At 33.7% G+C, this 19,083-nt stretch overlaps 2 protein-coding genes and 1 long non-coding RNA gene across 4 annotated transcripts; 1 reads left to right on the top strand and 2 right to left on the bottom strand.

Moving 5' to 3' along the window:
* Positions 1-896: 896 nt before the first annotated feature.
* On the top strand, positions 897-2,340 carry LOC114411408 (AP-4 complex subunit sigma-like; the record flags this gene model as incomplete). The annotated part of the gene is made up of 3 exons (XM_028375100.1): positions 897-1,001; positions 1,351-1,419; positions 1,583-2,340. Coding segments are annotated over 3 exons (309 nt in total), but the record flags the coding sequence as incomplete, so codon positions are not given.
* A 601-nt stretch (positions 2,341-2,941) lies between these two features.
* Positions 2,942-13,847, bottom strand: LOC114413530. Of its 2 annotated transcripts, XM_028377990.1 has the most exons (23): positions 13,776-13,838; positions 12,673-13,620; positions 11,366-11,481; positions 10,997-11,205; positions 10,439-10,558; positions 10,029-10,157; positions 9,779-9,904; positions 8,729-8,781; positions 8,537-8,636; positions 8,336-8,453; positions 8,013-8,222; positions 7,581-7,911; positions 6,840-6,933; positions 6,494-6,602; positions 6,087-6,358; positions 5,870-5,997; positions 5,483-5,717; positions 4,736-4,924; positions 4,361-4,650; positions 4,103-4,283; positions 3,789-4,031; positions 3,494-3,576; positions 2,942-3,368 (listed from the first exon to the last, which is right to left on the bottom strand). In XM_028377990.1, the coding sequence occupies exons 2-23, from the start codon at positions 13,488-13,490 to the stop codon at positions 3,221-3,223; spliced, it is 4,302 nt and encodes a 1,433-aa protein (XP_028233791.1). In that variant the 5' UTR covers positions 13,491-13,620; positions 13,776-13,838; the 3' UTR covers positions 2,942-3,220. The 2 variants fall into 2 exon arrangements, with proteins under 2 accessions (XP_028233791.1, XP_028233790.1); XM_028377989.1 differs by having other exon boundaries at positions 12,673-13,847.
* Positions 13,848-16,405: 2,558 nt separating this feature from the next.
* Positions 16,406-17,651, bottom strand: LOC114413529. Its single transcript, XR_003666926.1, has 5 exons — positions 17,547-17,651; positions 17,369-17,421; positions 17,154-17,276; positions 16,997-17,062; positions 16,406-16,620 (listed from the first exon to the last, which is right to left on the bottom strand). It is a non-coding gene; the product is annotated as an uncharacterized LOC114413529 (long non-coding RNA).
* Positions 17,652-19,083: the final 1,432 nt, after the last annotated feature.

Below are 19,083 nucleotides of genomic sequence, written 5' to 3'. Positions count from 1 at the left end.
ATATATATATATATATATATATATATATATATATAAAGAAAATAGAATGTTTTTGTGCACATATTTTTATATTTATTTTATTTATATAATTATATTTATAAGCTATTGTTTTATTTATGAAATTACTTTCACAAATCACCTACTAACTTTTATTTTTTTATTTAAAAAAATGAAAAAACTAGTTAGACACATAGTGCCTAAGATCACCTGGTGTATTATTATTTTAGTTAGGTAATCTATAACTATAACTATAACTATATATATATATATATATATATATATATATATATATATATATATATATATATATATATATATATATATATATATATAAAGAAAATAGGATGTTTTGGTGCACATATTTTTATATTTATTTTATTTATATAATTATATTTATAAATTATTGTTTTATTTATGAAATTACTTTCACAAATCACCAACTAACTTTTATTTTTTTATTTTAAAAAAATGAAACAACTAGTTAGACACATAGTGCCTAAGATCACCTGGTGTAGGCCAACTACTAGGCTTACTTTTCAAAGAGGCACGTTGTACAAGTACAAGTATATTAAACTTTCCAGAGAAATGGCTTATTGGTTATTATTTGTTATATGTTCCTTATATTAATAGTTTTTGCACCAGCATGCATAGTGCCTACGGAGATAATCAATAATAAAAAAAAAAAACAAAAAAGTGATGCATTAAAATAATAATGAAAAGATGATAAAGTATGCGTGTACTCTTAAACTTTATTGTAATCACACAAGAATTGATCCGTTACGTTATTCATTTCTATCACGAGAGTTTATTGTCAGTTTATACCAGCTGAGGCATCTTGATGTAGTAGTTGTTGTTGTTCACTTATAATAATTGATTTACATAGTTGTAGCTGATGCATTTTTCGTTATGGAAAGTGTTCATTTGTTGAGCACCGCAACTACAGAATTGTGTATAGACGCTATGCATCTTTGTTTTTCTTGGTTGGAGTTGATGTTGACGAGGTAAACCAAATTATTTTTTAATATGTCTCATTCTGAATTGATTCATACAAAGATAATGAATAAGTTGAAACAGGCAGATAATCTTAAATATTAAATGCTTAGTAACTCATGAAATATATAGTCTAGCTTTGATCTTAGCCTATTGCAAATGTCTTCATATGTGACCTGTCTCTTAGACCAAAATGAAAACCAAAGAAACACACAGGATGTTTCTCTTGTAAGCTAAAAACTTGAAGTTAATTGCCTTGTTAAACATATGTTCAACAAAGTTTTAAATTAATGTATCACTTTTTTCATAAATAAATATGATATCATTTGAAAACCTGCTTCTACTTGAATGGTTTTGCAGAACGAACTTGCTATTTTGGAATTTATACATCTTTTAGTCGAAACAATGGATCGACACTTTGGCAATGTGGTTAGTGCTGCTGTGATTATTCTGTGGAGTTTAATGTTTTATTGAAAGGAATTTGTCTCCCTGCCATACTTTCTAAATGTCTTTCTTTTCAATTCCTTCCATTTCCTGATCTTAGCTTCCACCGAACATTGATTTTACATTTTTTGTCAACTTAAATTTTCAGAATGAGCTAGATATCATGTTTCATTTAGAAAAGGTACATTTTATGTTGGAGGAAATTGTCATGAATGGTTGCATTGTGGAGACAAGCAAAGCAAATATTCTGTCTCCAATTCAGCTGCTGGATAAAACTTCTTAAGAGAAATAAAACAAGCATTCCTGGTAATTTCTATACCATTGTTGGCTCTCTCTGCAATTACTTTATGTGTAAGATAAAGTGAAAAACCACCGCAGTTAATCTCCAATTTTCTTTATCTATAAAACACCAAAGATCTTAATTCATTTCATTTTTCTCCCTCCCCCTTGATTGTATTGAATTGACTATTGATGTATATGGGTTTAAAGGGTTAAAAAAACGTTTCATGGTACTTGGTCGACCATGAGCTGTAACATGTGGTTATCTAATATCATAATGCTTAAATTTCGTGGAATGGATCTTAAAAGGACTTTCCAGTATTTGAATAAGAGATGCTCCAATCCCTTGTTAGTTGTTAGTTGTTACTGGGATTGAACTCCTTAGTTTTATTTTATATTGAGGATTTCGTCGAAGCAATAGATCCCTTTATTACCATCAATTTCTTCATGAAACATCTCAACCTGATGAGGAATTCTTTCGTTTAAATTACTGTGGCAAGTAGACAACAAGTGTTCATATATGAATTGTTTGTCAAGTATCTTTCACCGAATATTGTTTTGTAAAAGCTGGAGAAAGGAGGACATAAATGAATTGACCTATTCGTCAATTATTCCAATTCAACTGTACTAATGTTTCAATCTTGTTTGTTAAGTAAACAAAAAAGTTCAAGCTTGAAATTATATAGGATCATTTAAATTAGTTAAGTTCAAGGCTCAACATTACTAGCTTGAAAATATCTCATTTATCACCTTGATAATTCTATCATCTCCATCAGTATATTTTTCACCTTTCGGCTTTAAGACATTTTTATGAATATATATAAATATTTTGTTTCTATTTTGAATTCATCTTTGAGCATAACAATAATAATTGTCTTAAATGAGGTAATAGAGTTAAGTTTCAGCTTCATATTTTTGTACAAGATTAATTCAGGCTTGAACTTTGACTCGCTTTAATAAATAAATCAAGTTTGAACAAATTTTATGTTTACTATTCACCAATAGTAATGTACACCGCTTGTGACCCTTTCTCTAAGCTGCAATTATGTTTCCCCGTATTTCTTGTCACCGCTTCTCCTTACAAGTTGGCGGTTGTTGCATGGATGTTTTTAAACGTGGGACTGGTCATCGTCTTGTTTGCAATGTTAGAATTTTAATCTACAATACCGTCTTTAGCAACTTCCACTGCTTAGGTAAAACGTGTCATGAGATAATAGAGACCAAGAAATTTTAATCAGTATGCGTCAGATAAATATATTAACAGAATCGCCAACCTTTACAGAAGGGCTAAAGCCTTAAATTCTTATGTCAATTGTACAACTATAGTAACAGATGATCATCAAACAAACAATATAATCAACACACTCCACACGACACATTTTACCGAACCTTTCCTAACATTTTAGAATTTACACAATGCCACTTAACGTGACTGCTCCCACCCATTAAAGCTTTACACTTCAATAAATGCAAAAAAAAAAAAAAAAAGACCAAAAAAGTAAAACTTTCAAGAATTCCAAAAGACGTTAGTGTCACTGCTATACAATGAGGGATCTTGTATTTCCTGGTTGGCCACATGACAATCAACAAGACGCGCTTGAATGATTTTGCAGAGGGCCAGACCAGATGGAAGTATCCACCATTCACTTTCATCCCTGCATTGGCCCACAGCGTAGCACAAAGGTATACAGAAAGTTGTCAAATAGTGACTGTAAATAAATCTGTGGCATCAATTTTCATTATCTGCCAAAATTATGGTAAAATGGTAAAAGCTACTTACATACTAAAATTCCAGGATTGAAAGTTGTAAAGCTTATGTGAACGAGCTGTATAATGTATAAAGCCACAAAAGAAGGCAACTACCTGTTTCAAGAGATCCATTTTACTGTTAAACGTTAAAACAAATATCTGGGAGCTTATTTGACCCCACTTTGAAAAACGATATTGAAATACAATGAAAAACTAAGTACTGCATACAAGAAGTACGCAGGTAAACTAAATAATTCAATAATGGTTACACTTGTAACTATTGTGTCACATTAGTTTAAAACAAGTACAACTTTAGCACAACTTACTACGTTGACTAGGGACATTAGATTCCACAAAGCATACAGTCGAGCAAGCCCAGCTGATCTCCTAGGTCCTTGACTAAACAAAGCGCTGATTCCAGATGGAAATGGAAATAGGACACCAAGAGGGAGGACAAATAAAACTAAGAAGAAGCTCAACAGAGACAGCGAGTACATCTGAAGCAAGGTGAGCAATACTAAGATAAAATCTCCCAGGAGTATTATAGAGATAACCAGACCAACTAGATCCTGTAATAATACAAGAGAGTAAGAAAACATTTGAGGATAACATACAATTGACAAGGGAAATATTTTAATACCTGATGACTGACTGGCTTTGTATTATAAATAATAAAAGCAAACGGATAGCATACAGTTTTCTTCTCTTTAAGTGTTCTTAGGCTTTTGGCATGCAATATCCCACCAGATATCCTTCTAGGCATCATCAGGTGTTCATTGCTTCTCATGTAGCGCGCAGGGTTTCTGGGACTTGAAAGTAAACTGCACATAAAAAAGCATAGAACTCAGAAATTAAATTCATAAAATAATCAACAAAACAAATAATAAGTTAGCATTACCATGTCTCCTTTTCAGTTATTCTTGAATCATCATAACCTTCGCATGATGAGGACATGCTTTCATTCTCAGTAGCATATACCACAAGTCCAAATTGGCAATATCCAGAAGCTGTAGGTTGAAACCATGCAAGATCAACACGTACCCCATATGTAGCCAACTTAGGGTTTGCATATACATCAAGCCAGCTGATAACAGGACCAAAAGTTATTTTTAGATGTCCACGGCGAACCAATCGTAGTTGAGCATTAAGACCAGCCACTAATCGATACCATATAGTTGGTGGAACAGACTAGAAAGCAGACAAACATAATAATCAGCAAACATATTAAACATCCAGATCTCATAAAAAAGACTAAATTTTGAGTTGAGCAAACCTGACTCATGATGCTAGTAAGAATATTATCACTGTGAATAGAGAAAGGACTCATGTAACTTCCATCTCCCCCAAAAATTATAGACATGGGAAATCTTTGATAAAGACGAGGAGGCAGATCAGGTCTTTTCTCATCCCCACCAAGGAAGAAATCCAGATATCCCAGCATCAGATCAGATGTTGCAGCTACCTGTAGCATGTTAAAACCAACTAAGAAAAAAAAATCCATCAAAGAATCTGCCCCCCCCCCCCCCCCAAACAAGAAGCAACAGTTAGTTGGAATCATTAGTTGGTTAGAGAAGGGAAGCAAATCCCCTAGTTATGAGGAACAATAAAATTAATAGGAGGGAAATGATAGTGAGGAGTGTTTTTGGTTTTGGAGTTGAATTTGGGAGGGAAAGCTCTGGTCTCTCAGACTCAAACACCTCGAAGGCTACAAGAGTGTTGTACTATCACGTATCCACATTCCCCTCATCTCTGATCTTATATCTCATTGATACAGATCAATGGACAAGAGGTTTCTGTCTATAAACCCTGCACAACTTTCCTATATTCTGATCCAGTTCTATCACCAGGTCACTGTTATCAAGGAACCCATGTTTAGTTTATTACAGATATTTTAAATTGTATAAACATAACGTAAATTAAGTTCAGTAGGGCAGTAATGAATGAACTGAGACAAAAATTTAGTATGCCAAGAGCCCAATTTAGGGTAAGGAACAAATTCATAAAATTTACTCTGAAGTACCTTCAGCCCTTCATAAAGTGCTCGTGAACGGCAAGAGCGCAAGCATGCATGGTCATACTCTGATCGAACAAATTCTCTAAGTTTCTGTAATTTCTTTCTCCGACACATTTGAAGCCATGACCAAGCAAGGGGATATGCAATGATGCAAAGGATACTGTAAATAGACCCTTCCCACCAGTGATAAGTAGCTAAACTATTAATGTCATCCACAAATCTATTGAAGGCATCTTCATATCTGCATTATGAAGTGATATGCTTAATAGTTAAATGGTCAATTTTAATGCATAACATGAACTGAAAGCCTCTTGCAGGGTGTACATAACTAAAATACTAAATACATCGACACTAAATGAGGATCAACTATGTTTTAAGGAAAAAGAGGCATACACAATATCTTTTACTTGCTCTGGAGGACAATGAAGTAGATGCCAAGGTTCACTGAATGTATTTGGGCCATGGAAATACAACCTGTGCACATGACTCTGAGATTCCTCACTTCTGTTTGTTTCCATAATCTGAAAGATCACAGAAATGCAAAGTTAAATTTGATTGTAACGTTCCAAAGTTGGTGAGTATCCCTGAAATTCACAAGTTGGTTATGGACCTCATTCAGTGATTCAAGAAAAGGAAAAGAGTGGTTCAGTCGAGTGTCATTTCGAGCAGGCGTAACAGCTGGTAAATCATCGCCAGCTACATATTTCATTCGTGCAACACTGAGAACTAGAGCAAGCAAGATAAGAAGACCCAAGAGTAGAAGACCGAAGAGCCATGGCCCACCAAAAGTGTAGACCAACTCTTCAAAAGCTGTATAGCAGTTTGGCATGTGATATCTATCAGAAATGCACTTGTATGGACAAGGAGTCTCTGCCACACCACCTTTTGAAAAGGAAATAGGAAATCTAATCAAGTAAAACTCATGCAATAAATTTTATAATTAAATGCACACATAAATAACTTAGCCTTTACTCTTCTCTTATGGTGTGATAAAAGCAAACTAATTATTAAAAATACCTCGAACAGAAATATATATGGCACGATGTGGAAGCTCATCAGGGGGACAATCATGACAAAGAGCTCTATCAGACCCACTGACATCTTTATAAGTACCAACAGGGCATTCCTGCAACAGAGTTAAATGCAAGCAACAGAGTCAGAGCAACATAGAAGTTGATCTTCAAAATTTCATCTCAATTATAGAAACAGGAATTTACAGATTATATTGATAAAATAATATGAGAGTAACAGAAAATGATCCCAACGAACTAAAGTTCATGATGTTGAGCTACCTAATCCTCTAAATCCCATTCCAACCACACAAATAGTTACTGAAAATTCTGAAGGATGAATGTTCATCTACCTCACAAAAGATACCATAAAGCCCTCTGGGACAAGCAGTTCCACTGATAGATCCATTTTTTCCAGGAAGGCCCTGACCTCCACCAAATCCTCCTCTGTAATCAGAAATAAAAACTCAACCAAACTGGTCAAGATAGATGAAACTTAACACAAATGTAAGCACATATCCATGCCCATGCACATGATATACACTAGCTTAAAAAAATCAAAGCCAAAAAGAGTTGAAAGGTGTGGTCAGGGTCTGCTGGATGATATATGTCAGATATGAACACAGTCAAAGCTTCCCGGATATAATCACTAGAATTGAATTTTTTTTAAAAAAATTGATCTGCTAGATGGCCCAAACTAACCCCAAAGCATAACTTTTAAATTACAAAATCACAAGCCTTGCAAGTCAATTTAAGGAGCAATTGCAAACGACAATGTAGTTATATGATTACAAATTTGCAAGCCTTGCCCCAATGCAAAAGAAAAATTCTGGTTTCTCCTACAGTGTAACATATTCAAGCACAGTAGCATACATCAATTCATCTAGAAAGAGTAACATTAGTACTAGTCCCCAGTGAGGGAACTGTTGGCTTTATCCAAAAAGCCATAAGTACCATCACTATTTCAATAGTCATGAACTTGCCTCTAACTCTTAAGAATCAGATAATCCATGAACTGGGACAATCAAACATTTCTTCAGTCACAGATGCTTAAAACAAATGCAGATTATAAGTATACTTTGTAATGTACCAACCCAGTAATAATGCTTCCCTTAACACTTGCTAAAGGGACATATTCATCTCCAACTGGAATATTAGACCAATGAAAGTGAACCCTTCCGCCACCTCCACCCCCACCACCACTAGGACTACCTTGTCCTCCAGCAGTTGAGATTATAGAAGAGTCACCAAGTGCCAAAGTCTGAATAAACAAAAGAACAGTTCCACCAGAACCACCACCAGGACCAATGCTTGAAGTAATCCCACCATCCTTCCCTCTTGGGTCATCTCCAAAGCTTTCCCCATCGGCTCTAAGTGAGCCATTCAAAGTCAAACTTGACAGTGAGTGCTCCAGTGAACCCATCACTGTCAAAAGAAAAGATAATAACATAAAATCACCTTTTCACCAAAGAATGTTGAATAACAATATTTGTTCTGTCACAACTCAATTTAAATTCAGATCTTACCAATGATGCCACCACCAGCAGTTGCACCAGCTAGGCTATTATTTCCACTGCCACTTCCAAGTTCACACGGCAAATCAACATCCCCATATGTGGAACCACCTTCAATGAAATTGCCATTGTAATATCCATCCCCACCATATCCTCCATGTCCACCTCCACCACCAATACCATTTTCAAAATACCTTGCCCTACCTAACCCACCAGTACAGCCTGCAAATGGTTCAAATAACAACAGTTTAATAGACCATCATAACATAATGCAAGCTATCAAGTGATGTATGAAATTCAGTAGGGAGAAGAGTATTAAGAGGGCATGACAATACCCAGCCCAGACACACTGATTACTCCTGAATAAGAAACATCTATATTTCTAATCCAGTGAAAGTGCACAACAGAACCAGTTATGGTGCCTTCAACAATAACATCTTCAACCCGACATATCTGCAGTAGAAAACAAGAAAAATTATTTTCTTTTATACAAAGAGATCTGACCAATTTAAGTCTTTATTGTGCTAAAGAAAAACCTGAAGAGTGAAAGCCAGTGATGAATTAACATTACAATCTTCAGGTGGATGAAGCAATTCCACAGGGCAATTTTCAACTTCACAGTAAAGTTGTGGAGTCCTACCATTTTACACAATAACGCAAAAGGAAATATTAAACCAAATAAAGAAATGCACGCCAAAGCTTTCTTAACATGCATTGCATAAACTTACATATCATCACCAGAAGCCTCTAAAGGTCCTCTTAGAACAGATCCAGGGCCAACCTTTGTGTTTCAAAGATGATAGTTAATGCATTAGTACAGAAATAATAATACATGTACACAGTTTAAAGGTTAAGAAATCAATTTTTAGAATTTCAAAATTGGAAGCGGCATAACTATACAAGGAACAAGTAGGCAATACTTAACTTATCCATGTCAATTGTTGTATGTGCAAAAGGGCAGAGGTTTCATTACTACATATTTATCAAATTCAATCTTCTTTGCTCTTAACATGGTAAAAATATTTAAATTAAAAAGGGTAGTGACATAGTGGCTTAAAACTACCAAATCTCAACATCAAATGGTATATAAAAAATATTATATAATATGACTCAATTCAATTAATATAATCATCAGAACTTTCTATCTAAGAAAGAAAGGCCTCAAACAGAATTTTTGTCTAAAAAAAATTATAACTATTGACTATTCATCCCTTAATGTGAGCTACACCGATCCAACAATAAACCAACTTTACATTGCAATCTTTGCAGCACCCAAATAGCCCAAGTTTGGTGTTAATCAGTTATCAGTGATCCATTAGCATACAAAATATCCCAACTTAAACCTTCAATCTGCCAAAATTCTAAGCCATTCAAATATCATTAAATCCCAATCCATTGCTTGAAATTCTTAATTCTTTTTATCTTCAACCTAAATTTGTAATACCCAATTAGAATAATTAGTATCCCACCTTAAACCTTCAATCCACCAAGTTTATAAACCCTAGCCCATTGCTTAAAAATTCCTATGTCTTCAACTGTCAACATAAATTCATAATATGAAATACCATAATAAATGGAACTTTTAATATTACCGAAGCTTTCTTATAAGAAATTCCATCAAAGTGAACCACGTGACTATCCCAGCTTTCATATCAAGTGTGCATATATATCAAGTCAACATAGAGAAGGATGAACATTCTTCAATAGTCTTTTAAATGGTTCTAAAGAAACAGTAAAACATATAAACAGCAATATGAGAATATGAGATTTCGACTTACATTGATACTAAAAAACAATGACAAAATCAGATGTTGCGCTTCAATCAAGTTTCCAGCTCCGGACAAGTTCAAAGATCCTTGCCCGTGAACTCCCAAATTTGCATTAGAATGAATAACAGAAGAATCCTGATCATAGCCACAATCCACATGATTTAGCATCTCCCAAGTAAGCAATACAATTTTTTTTTTAAGGCAGAGCAATACAAATTATAGTTCTGCTGGAAGCAAGAAAAATGCAAAGGATAACAACCTTGAGAACTACTAAGTTGCTAGCTTCAAGTAAGGATGTTGCAACAATTTGATCACCATTGGCATCTATAAGCATCTTTGAATTCAACATCAGGTGAATCTTGACAGACATACGAAGAGCTCCATATATCTAATTTAAAAAAACAAAAAAGAAGGGTAAAAGATCATGGATGGGAAGACATTATTAGTCTCATAAAATAACCATCTCATAAAAATACTAAACTAATTGTAGGATATGGTTTCTGATAAAAATTGGATAAGAGTGGGAAATAAATAGTAAACTTAATACTGGCAGTTCTTAGTTAACACATAGCAAGTCAAAAGTGGAAGCAAGCAGCATAAGAAAACCCCAGAACCCAAGTAGAAAAATACAATTGTTCTTAGAAAGAGAAGTCTAATAGTTCTACTTGCCTTGACTACAGAGTCACTCATTAAAAGCTCTTCCGCCATTAACTCAAACTCTGATGAACCATAATGAGCAAGCCCAAAGCTTAGAACAGCACCATAAGTCAAGCGAATTAGTCCACCAACCTGCAAGTTAATAAAAATGGTATTTTGGCTATCCTTCAAATCTCAATTGAGATGATACAAAAGATGGCATTAATAAAAAACACAATACAAAGCCCTCCAAATGAAACAATGTAGACTTCCTTTAAAAGTTCTAATAGTAACTAAATGTATCAAATTTGCTTAGTCTATTATCAATTCCTGGTAATTATTTGAAAAATATTTTCCCAAACAGAAAAGTCATAAGACATTGACCACAAGCAAAAAGGGTATCCAAATCAAGTAACTTCAAAATTTATTTGAAGTTCCAACGGTAACTAATTATTAGCCAGGTCTTCTTCTGAATATGTTTATAAAGAGTTTTCTCATCTTATTTATGTCCCTCTTCTAACTTTTTTCTTCGAAAAAATTCTTCTTCCTTTTTCCTAATATTAATACATCTTATTTCAGTATTTAAATCACCTGAACACGGCTCCAATATAAAGGAAACAATGCTTTGGCCTGATTCTGGACATAAACATTTGTCCAAAGAGGCACTTTAGGAAACTCTAACAGAAGAGTATCAGTTTGAGTAGACAAGTTATGATTGCAAATGGTAAGACTCCGAGGAACAGCGTCATAATATGTCCCTGCAGCACCAGCATTTCTGGAACATCCAAGACTAATTCCTCCTGCAAGAAACAAAACAAGCTTTATGTAGCATGTATGTACTTATTCATCTTAAATTATATGTCAGGCTATTAGAACCAAAGTTTTACTCTAAAATTAAAATGAAAGTGATATGGAGGTCAAGAATATTGCATCTTTAACACAGTAGTCATCATATCACACCATGAATGAAGAATTTTGTATTGTCATGTCTGCTGAAGACATTAATTGAAACTCTTCCTCCTCCACCGCCAGCAAACCCACCACCTCCAGTGGCACTGATTGTGCCAGTTCCAGTTCTGCACTTGGTAGAGGACACGATTAGTTGCAAACTATTTTATTAGAACAAGAAATCTGAAGTTACGCAGAGAAATAGAGAATAACTGAAGTTACGCGATGCAATGTTTGTTTAGTTTTTTCCTGTTGGAGACTACTCAATTGCATGCAACCACTGTGCAAACATTCTTTAACATTCCACACCACAGACAAGAAATAAAAAGCAATAAGATCAAATCTTATTTACATATACTTCAGCAAAACCAAGTAACAGCTACAACAACATACTATGAGATCATGTACTAAATTAATAGTGACATTAACTACTAACAACAACCAAGCCTTATTCCATTAGGTGAGGTCAGCTACAAAAATCAATCAACAGCATAATATTCTATCATAGATCACGTCTGTAGAGTATAGACAAACCATTGACCTCTAAATTCTTCTGAATAATTTAGCCTATAGCTCTTCTTAGACTCACTCTGCCTCTAGTGATTAGGCTACCCTGCATCTGATCTATTCCCTTAATTGGGAGATTCCACAAATCTTTACAGTGTCCAAATCAACAAAGCCAAAATTTTACCATTTTTTCTACCATTCATGCAACCTCAATTATCACCACACCACTCTGAAAACATTCTTTAACATTCCACACCACAGACAAGAAATAAAAAGCATCAAAATCAAGAGACTCCAAAAATCTTTTTCACATGTATTTCTGCAAAAACAAGTACAAGCTACAACAGCATACTATGAGGTCGGGTACTGACAGTGATACTGACTACAAACAACAACCAAACCTTTTCCATTAGGTGAGATCATCTACACAGATCAATTGATATTCTATCATAGATATCTTCTATAGACAAAACTATTGACCCTCTAAATCCTTCTTAATAGTTTTGCCTATAGTTTTTCCTAGCCTCTCTCTGTCTCTAGTGATTAGGCTACCCTGCATTTTATTTATTCCCCTAACTGGAAGATTCTACAAATCCTCTCCACACAAGCTCAAATCACCTAAGCCGAAATCTAACCATTTTTTCTACAGTACGCAACCTCAATTTTCTCTCTAACACATTCATTCCTAATTCTACAGCGAAACTAACTAGTACCTACCAAGCATAATAATTAAAAGAGTATAAAATATCATCATAAAACTCAATTAACAAAAGCAAGACTAAGATTCAAGGGAAGAAGACACGATACATTACATTCTATGAGCTTTAACATAAATGCTGCCACCAGAACCTCCTCCACCCTTCATCCCTCCATCCCCTCCATTTGCCAAGAGATCCCCAGACACATCAATGGAGTCCACAACTGCAAACTTAATCCTCCCGCCTCCTTCCCCACCATACTTCTCCTCCTTACTAGTCGTCCCACCCTTACTCCCATAACTCCACGGCTCATCCAACGACGACCAAGAATACGCATCCCCACCCCACACATCGTCCGGAAGCTTTGTATTATCCGAAACACACGTGGCACCTCTCCCGCCGTGCCCTCCGCCCGCCCCCTGCGTCCCCGACGGCGTCCCACTCGTCTGCGCCGGTGGCGCCCCGGCCAATCCGGTCACGTTTATTACGGAACCGCCAAACAAGGTGGCGTTCCGCGACGCCACAAGCACTGTCCCTGCAACTATTGCCGCACCACTCTGCAAACTAAATTCGTTACTGACGTTAATCAAAATAACGCAGCCAGACACGGGGCAACTCAAATTCACGCCGGGAAGTATGTTCAAGCTTCCGTTCCCTTCTATGTACACGTCGCTATTGAAAATTAGGCTGGAATTGAGATCGCATGTGGTGGTCAGGGAGCCCGTCCCGTTGAGACCCTCCAGGCACGTGAGGGAGGGCGGGTGAGGCAACGGAGGCGGCGGCGGCGGAGAAGGGGGCGTGTAGTCGCCGTAGAGCGCGTCGAAATCGGAATCGAGGATCGAGAATCCATGGTGTGAGTGTTGTGAAGCGAAGGAAAAAGTGAAGTATAACAATAATAGTATGGAAAAGGGTTTGTGAAGAGTGTGAGCCATTAAAAAGGAGGCAAACTCATCACAGAGAGATTGTTGATTGTGAAGGGAATAGGGTTTGGGGGTTTGGGGGTTTGGGGGAAGAGGAAATGAAATGGTGAGGAATTAGGAAACTTAGCGCTGAAGAAGAAAACTGTGAGAGAGAGAAAAATATATTAATATGAAGAAAAAGGAAAAGAGTAAAGAAAGTGTAGAGAAGAAGAAGAACAAGTTTGAAGTTAAGAAGGTAAGAGGAGGGAACGGAGGGAGAAATGAAAGGAAAGGGACGAAGGGGAGCGCCGCTACTACCTACGGTGGGGCAACACGCACGTACGCCACGTGCACCTCGCTCCTTCGCGTCTTCTCTTCGGTTGACTCCTTTCTTCTTTCTCACGTTATTAATGCCTTCCCAGTCAAACCATCACTTTCTCTGTTCTTCTTTCAATGGTTGACTTGCTAAATTTTTGTATTACCAAAAAACATATGAATATGATAAATGATATATGATGCCATAAAAATACAGAAAAATAATATGTATTAACGAGATATTGGTATATAGAAGTGATTATATATTATCACTCTTTTATATAAAATGAATGGTAATAACATTTTTTTAATATATATTTTTATCAATGGGGTAAATTTATCAAATATTATAAAATTGTGTTAATTTTACTATTTATTTTAATGAATCATATTTATTACTATTATTTTTACTTAATAATAAACAATGTATTATTAAGAGTATTTTTTTTTAAAAACAAAATATTTCACCGTTGAAAGTCATGAGTTAAGAGACAATTTTTCTCTCCACAAATGTTATTTCATTCCCAAGAATTGAACTTCTAACATATGCTTAAAGGGTTCAAATTACTAATAGCTTGTGTTACACCTCTTGGATTATCTTGAAGAGTATGTTAATAGAGAAATATTTTTAATATGTTTGTATCATATATTCACAAATGAAAACGAATATCCTCTTATTATACTTTATTTAGTTGTACCATATTTAAGAAAAAAATGTTCAAAAGTTGCAACTAATTATACCTCCAGAATTGAGATTTTGAGAATACTTTTTGGGTGTGTGTAAAAATTGAAAATTAATTTTTTATATATAAAACATTATCTCCCGAGTAAAAGCTAGAAACTAATACTTGGTAGTATATAAATTATGATAATAAACTTTGTCCCTTAAAAAAGTCATAACATTATCGAAAATTAAACCATATAAGATCAATCATATATTTGATTTTGTTTCTTCCTTCATTGAGGTTGTTGTGTTAGTAGATATAAGATCAATCACTCTCCGTCGCGACTTTGTGTTTTCCTGGGATTCTTCTCATTCCATTACGCATTTAAAGAGTTACTAAAATTTATTCTCTCTAATAAAATGAAATAGTACTAGTTTTTCGTGCATCACAATTCACAATGAGTACATGACATGAGGCGTAACTCTTCAATTTTCTATCCCACAACTCTATTATATTTCTTTCTTATATAGTTTCACGTCTTATTCACAAACTAATTAAGGATTAGGCAGCGAAATTTTTTCTTCTATCACAAATTCCAAATGGGATTCCGTGTCTAACAGTCTTAATTCTTATCTCACCAATTTAGTCAGTTTTTTTTCTTTCTGTAATTGTAGTTTGTTGTGTCACACATTCACTGCCACTCTGCTGCTGCTGCGAAAATTATTTTCATGTGTTTGTTATTTATTTTTATATATCATACATATCATTTGTTGTAGTAGGCATTTCAGTTGTAAGACCAAAATAAGCGACATATTCAAGATTTTTTTTCCTATAATTATAGTTTGTTGTATCATTTTTTTCTCGTGCTTATTACGCTGCACTGTACCTTTTTAAAAATAAGTTCTGGTTAAAAGCTCGTGGTTTAAAAAGTAACTACATTTATTACAATGATTTACATATTAATATATCACTCCACATTGTACAATAAAATTAAATTACAAAGATAAATACGTTATGATGAAAAATAAATAATGAGACATGACATAAAACACATTTGCAATGAGAAAAAATATAATAGGAAAATATGTTTAACGTTTCTATACTTTTTACTTAAACTTGGTTTTAGAGAGAGTGTCAATTAGCATTTTTCTAATCCTGTATTTTCAAACGGGTAAATTTGTCTATTTAAAAGCATTTGAAACAAAAAATACATTTTTCCCAAAAGTCTTTATAAATATATATAAGTTATGAAGGTAAAATGTAAGAGCATTAATAACTATATATAAGAAAATAATAAAAAATTATAATTATTAATTAATTTATAAAAAATATTTTATATCACATTTTAACAAGAAAATTTTGTAACATGATCTTTAAAGCCCTGCTATAGATGTACACCAAAAAACCCTTATAATAGATAAAAATTAATTTGTTTCTTACAATTTTTTCTCTTACATGTCAAGCATACGATGTTAAATAGAAGCCCAGCTCCAAGTTACAGGGAAAAAATATTGTTTCCTATGCTTATATAATATTGCAATAAAAAATGTGTATCAATAAAACGTTTTTAGTGAGCAATTTTTTTTCTTGTATAACAATCGATTTGGTTAATGTACTACGCCAATGAGATTAACTGTAACAAGTTGACAGGCTAAAAAACAAAGGAAAAAAATAGCTCACCGAATTATTTCAATTAGACCACATGAAATTGCTTCTGTGATATATTTTTCTACCACAATACACAAATTTACAAATTCCTTTTTGTTATCAAAGCCTCTAGGTGCGTGCATGCACATCGTGAACGGTCAACGCTGTGCAAGTCAAACCAAAAATATCCCTCTGTTATATAATTTTATCATAGTCATAGCTATTTACTATCTTGGATGGTTGTATTTATTTGAGTAAATTCCGATTTAATTTATCGGTAAATTAATAACGAAGAAAGTATCGTGCATAACCAGAATGGATCATTTGGGCATCGTAATAAAAAAAAATGCGAATCATAAGAAATAATCATTTGACTGGATATGAAATTTATTACTATTGAAGATTGCATCTTGCAAGTGAATACATAAGTGCATTTAGTAAATTGCTCGCTGCCCAGAATATTACTAAAAGCCAATCTCCTCAAAGCCTTGGCCTTGACCTCAAATGGTTCACCATCTAACCTTTCCAGGGAAATACTGCAATTCAGGTGGCCAAAAAGAAAATAAGAACCCCACATAGAAAATAAAATAAAATAAAACTCTTGATGTACAAAATTATTTCATATTATAAGTTAATTATGTGAAAAGCTGTGAAGATAAGATGTGCACAAATACACAAATCTACAGAAGTCAAAACAGAAACACACTTAAATAAATTGAGCCATTTCAAGTTCTCAACGTCTTCCTCATTATTCATGAAGTGAGTATATGCACCTTCCATATGTAAAGCTGCAAAATTATATGTTGTAGACTTGTAGTGATTCTATTTGCTGGATTGTGGACACACAGAGGCAAGTTCATAGCACAATTTTACATACAAGATCCAAAACATAATTAAGAGGAAAATGCTTACGATAGAGTGAAATCTGATAATGAACAATCCAGTAGATGGAAGAGTGGTGCTATTTTCCTTAGCAACCTGCAGATTCCAATGCACCATGTATTAGATCTTACATTAAAGATAAATGCTAAAAACATCCGAGTGATGAACTTTGTATATATAGGCTCACCATATACATGTATTCATCATGTTCCCAAGACATCGTTACGTTCTCTAGTCCACATCCTTCGGCGTAGATCCCCTTTTTAGTGTTGTTAGCAGGGTATTCGGAATCCGGGTTGTCCTTGAATTACTGAAACAAGAATGAAATTAGGTCCATTGATAATTTAAGAATAAAAATGAAACGTCATATATAGGTTTCTTAGAAGAAACATAATTAATTACCTTGTCATGAATATTTGCCTTATCAAAGGCGCAGCCTACCGGAAATGTATCTCCTGCAAATATCCCATTAACCATTCAATTAGAATGTTGGATTCAAATTGAAAACAAATTGGAATTAAGTAGGAAAAAAAAAAATAAAGGTAGTTATACAGATTAAGGATTAAAGAAGGATTCTTACCAACAACAGATCATTGAGGAAGCTCACCAAATTTAGGAAGGAGAATGATCTTTCCAAGATCTGAAACTAGCCAACAACATTATGCATGTTAATCACTCGATGGTTGAAAATGTCTCTCTTTTAAATTTTAAATAATAAATAATATGGATCAGGATAATTATGCCTTGTAAGTTTAAAATTGACCTTTTAATTGGGAAAGAAATGACTGCGACATTTGGTTCATATTTTCTTTTTGGCCACTTGCATCGCCGTATTTCCCTGCCAAGCTTAAATGGTGAACCATTTGAGGTTAAGCCTAAGCCTAGGTTCCTGAGGAGATTGTCAAAATGCAATATTCAAATAATTAATTTCGGTGAAACAAAATAATGATATAATAATAATAATAAATTTAATTTCTAGTTAAAAATTAGTGAAATTTAAGTTAGAAATAAAGATGTAAAAGACGTAGAAAGAGATAAAACATTAAGAAAAAAATTTGAAAAATAACTCCTAAGGAGTCACTCTTACTTTTTTTCCCGTAGAGCATGAGGAACAAACATTTGTGTCCCCAACAACAATCAATGGGAATTTGTTTTCTTAATCGTTCAATCCATGAGGAGAAATGAATTATAATTAATTTAGAATTTGATCGGGAGGTAAATAAAATTTGATCGAGAATTATTTGTCTCAAAAATCAAACTAAGATATTATCTTAACGATTCAACCTTAAATTCAATACATTAATCACTTATATTTAAACGTTTTATTAATCAATAGAATAATTTCATATCATATTATAATTTTGATTTTTAAGGTAAAAATTCTCCTCTATTTATATATTAATAAATCAATGTTGGATCTCTAACAAATTCTCCTCTATTCCTTATATGATAGAATAAGAAATTTCGCTGCCTAATCCTTAGTTTGTTAAGACGTGAAACAATATAGGATCTTTGTTGGTCTTTTGCCTTGATATATAAAGAATAAATTTGATAGTCTTGCAAGAAATAATTGAAGAGGTTACGCACTTCATGTACCCATTGTGTACCACAATGAAGTAGTACGTAATATGTTCGCAGTGATTTAATTTTTTAACAGTGTGTATGAAAAAAAAAATTATAGTATTATTTCACTCCAGTTTGGTTTGCTTACGCATTCCTTGCCTCATTCTACTTCAACCAAAATTTGTTCGTCCAGATATTATGAGCTATGTACAACGCCATATATATATTAATGTATTTGAATTTCTAAAGTTCTCTTCACAAGAATTTTATAATAAATTTTATTTTTCTTTATCATAATATAACAATTCTCCAATTTTAATAAGAATCTTGTCAAATGAAACTTTTAATCAAATAATAAATATAATAATAAAATAGGAAACAATACTTTAATGGATTTTTTTAATGAAAAATGCGATTATGAAATTTCATTCGAAATCAATTATCAAATACAATTGGGAGCATAATCAAAGACTTAGTTACGAGCATAAAATCGTGAAATCCTTACAATGGACAACATGATTAACTTGTTTCCTAATAAAACTTATGGAGTTTAA

The sequence above is a fragment of the Glycine soja genome, chromosome 5 (assembly GCF_004193775.1).
Source record: "Glycine soja cultivar W05 chromosome 5, ASM419377v2, whole genome shotgun sequence".
NCBI classification, from domain to species: Eukaryota; Viridiplantae; Streptophyta; class Magnoliopsida; order Fabales; family Fabaceae; genus Glycine; species Glycine soja.
The sequence above is the reverse complement of the archived record's forward strand: the minus strand, read 5'-3'. Positions and strand labels throughout refer to the sequence as shown.

What these genes read in the sequence shown, in the direction of transcription:
- LOC114413530 (XM_028377989.1), bottom strand. Translation starts at nt 13,490, where the DNA reads ATGGCTCACACTCTTCACAAACCCTTTTCCATACTATTATTGTTATAC. An exon ending in TGCTGGTGGTGGCATCATTG is followed by an intron (nt 7,912 to 8,012) that starts GTAAGATCTGAA and finishes TTCTTTTGACAG; the next exon opens with TGATGGGTTCACTGGAGCAC. An exon ending in TTCTTGAATCACTGAATGAG is followed by an intron (nt 5,998 to 6,086) that starts GTCCATAACCAA and finishes GTGATCTTTCAG; the next exon opens with ATTATGGAAACAAACAGAAG.